General features: G+C 43.8%; 1 protein-coding gene across 2 annotated transcripts in view; it reads left to right on the top strand.

Annotated features, from left to right (window-relative positions):
- Nucleotides 1-2,500, top strand: part of wdr7 (WD repeat domain 7) — a 191,620-nt gene that overhangs the window by 151,209 nt on the left and 37,911 nt on the right. For both annotated transcript variants that reach the window (XM_073935611.1, XM_073935610.1), the window contains one exon: nt 794-1,018. In XM_073935611.1, the coding sequence (XP_073791712.1) occupies nt 794-1,018 (225 nt within the window). The remainder of the gene's footprint in view (nt 1-793; nt 1,019-2,500) is intronic.

The following is a 2,500-nucleotide window of genomic DNA, read 5'->3' as shown; positions in this document are numbered from 1 at the left end:
AGATAGATAGATAGATAAATGGATGGATGGATGGATGGATGGATGGATGGATGGATGGATGGATGGATGGATGGATGGGTAGAATGATTAGATTGTTGGAAAGGTGCATGGATGGATGGCTTTATATATGGATGGATTGGATGATTGATTGATTGATTGATTGATTGATGGATGGATGGATGGATGGATGGATATATGGAAGAATGGATAGATGTGTAGATGGATGGACAGATAGACGGATGGATGTATAGACATGATGGACGGATGGATGGGTGGACAGACTTGATTGATGGATGTATGGACAAATGAATAGAAATGATGGATGAATAAATGTATAGTTTAATGAATTGGTGGATAGATGGATACATATATAAATGGATGGATAAATGAATAAATAAAGGTGTATAGGCTAACGGGTAGATGAATGGATCTGTTGATGGATAGGCAGATGGATGATAATACATGATAGATATGCAGATGGATTAGCCGGATATATGGATGGATATGTAGATCAATAGATGATGTATGGATGGACGGACGGATAGATAGATATGATGGATGGATGAATTGATGGGTCAGTGGATAAATGTATAGATTGATAGATGAATGAATGGATAGATACTGTGTGAATATTTGCGTTATTTGCTTTTTTTTCAAAATTTCTACTTTGATTAATGTTGTAATCTTGTAATTAAGTTTTTGTCTCTCTCTGTGTGTGTGTGTGTGTGTGTGTGTGTGTGTGTGTGTGTGTGCGTGTGTTTGTGTGTGTGTGTGTGCGTGTGTGCGCGCGCAGGTTGTCTGTCTAATCTGCCGCCGAACACCAAGAAGATCTGTAACTCATACGAGGAGCGGCGTAAGCAGGCGACGGCCATCGTTCTGCTGGGAGTGATCGGGGCAGAGTTCGGTGCAGAGATCGAGCCGCCCAAACTCCCGTCACGAGCTCGAACCAGCACCCAGGCTCCAGACGGGTTCGGCCTCAGCACTGGAGGAGCCAACTACTCCCTCGCCAGACACACCTGTGAGTCTCTCACACACACACACACACACACAAATATTCACAGACACAAATATACACAAATACACACATACACACAGACGGACAGACACAATATGTCTCTTTATCTGTCCATCCGTCTGTCTGTCCATCTGTCTTTCTATCTGTCCATCTGTCATCTATCCGTCCATCCATCTGTCTCTCTCTCTCTATCCATCTACCTGTCGCTTTATCCATCCGTCTGTCTCTTAATCCGTCCATCCACCTGTCTTTTTCTCTATCTATCTATCTATCTGTCTGTCTGCCTGTCTGTCTCTCCATCCATCTGTCTGTTTCTTTATCTGTCTGTCTCTCTCTCTGTCCATCCATCTGTCCATCTATTCATTGGTTCAGATGTCTGTTCATCTGTCTGTCTGTCTCTCTATCTGTCTGTCTCTCTTTCTATTCATCTGTCTGTCTATCTACCAATCTACCTGTCTGTCTGTCTGTCTGTCTGTCTGTCTATCTATCTATCTATCTATCTATCTATCTATCTATCTATCTATCTATCTATCTGTCTGTCTGTCTGTCTGTCTGTCTGTCTGTCTGTCTGTCTGTCTGTCTGTCTGTCTGTCTGTCTGTCTGTCCATCCATCTGTCTGTCTCTCTACCCGTCTGCCTGTCTCTCTATCTATCCATCTGTCTGTCTATCTATCCGTCCATCCACCTGTCTGTCTCTCTATCCGTCTGTCTGTCTCTCTATCCATCCATCCGTCTATCCATCACTCCGTCTATCTGTCTGTCTATCCGTCTATCCATCTGTCTGTTTCTCTATCTGTTTGTCCCTCTTTATCCATCCTTTTGTCTGTCTTTCTATCCATCTGTATGTCTACCTATCCATTTATCTCTCCATCTATCTGTCTGTCTATCCGTCAATCCATCTGTCTGTCCCTCTACCCATCTGCCTGTCTCTCTATCTGTCCATCCACCTGTCTTTCTCTCTATCAGTCTGTCTGTCTCTATTCGTCCATCTGTCTGTCTATCCATCGGTTCGTCTGTCTGTCCATCCATACGTCTGTCTTTCTATCTGTCCATCTGTATGTCTGTCCATTGCTCTGTCTGTCCATCTATCTGCCTGTCTCTCGATCCACCTGTCCGTTTGTCTCTTAATCCGTCCATCCACCTGTCTTTCTCTCTATCTGTCTGTCTATCCATCAGTCCGTCTATCTGTCCATCCATCTGCCTGTCTCTTTATCCATTTATCCGTCTGTCTGTCTGTCTGTCTGTCTGTCTTTATCTGTCCATCCACCTGTCTTTCTCTCTATCTGTCTGTCTATCCATCAGTCCTTCTCTCTGTCTATCCATCCATCTCTCTCTCTATTGTCTGTCTGTCACTCTATCCATCCATCAATCCACGAATCACAGCACATTATGTTAGCTGACCAATCAGAGCCTCTTGAGGGCGGGGCTTTCGGAGGCAAAATGACAGTGGTTTTCATGTTAGCTGAGTAGCTGTATATAATCAAAG

This window comes from Danio rerio, chromosome 21 (assembly GCF_049306965.1).
Source record: "Danio rerio strain Tuebingen ecotype United States chromosome 21, GRCz12tu, whole genome shotgun sequence".
Taxonomy (NCBI): Eukaryota; Metazoa; Chordata; class Actinopteri; order Cypriniformes; family Danionidae; genus Danio; species Danio rerio.
This window is presented reverse-complemented; position numbering and strand designations above follow the sequence as displayed.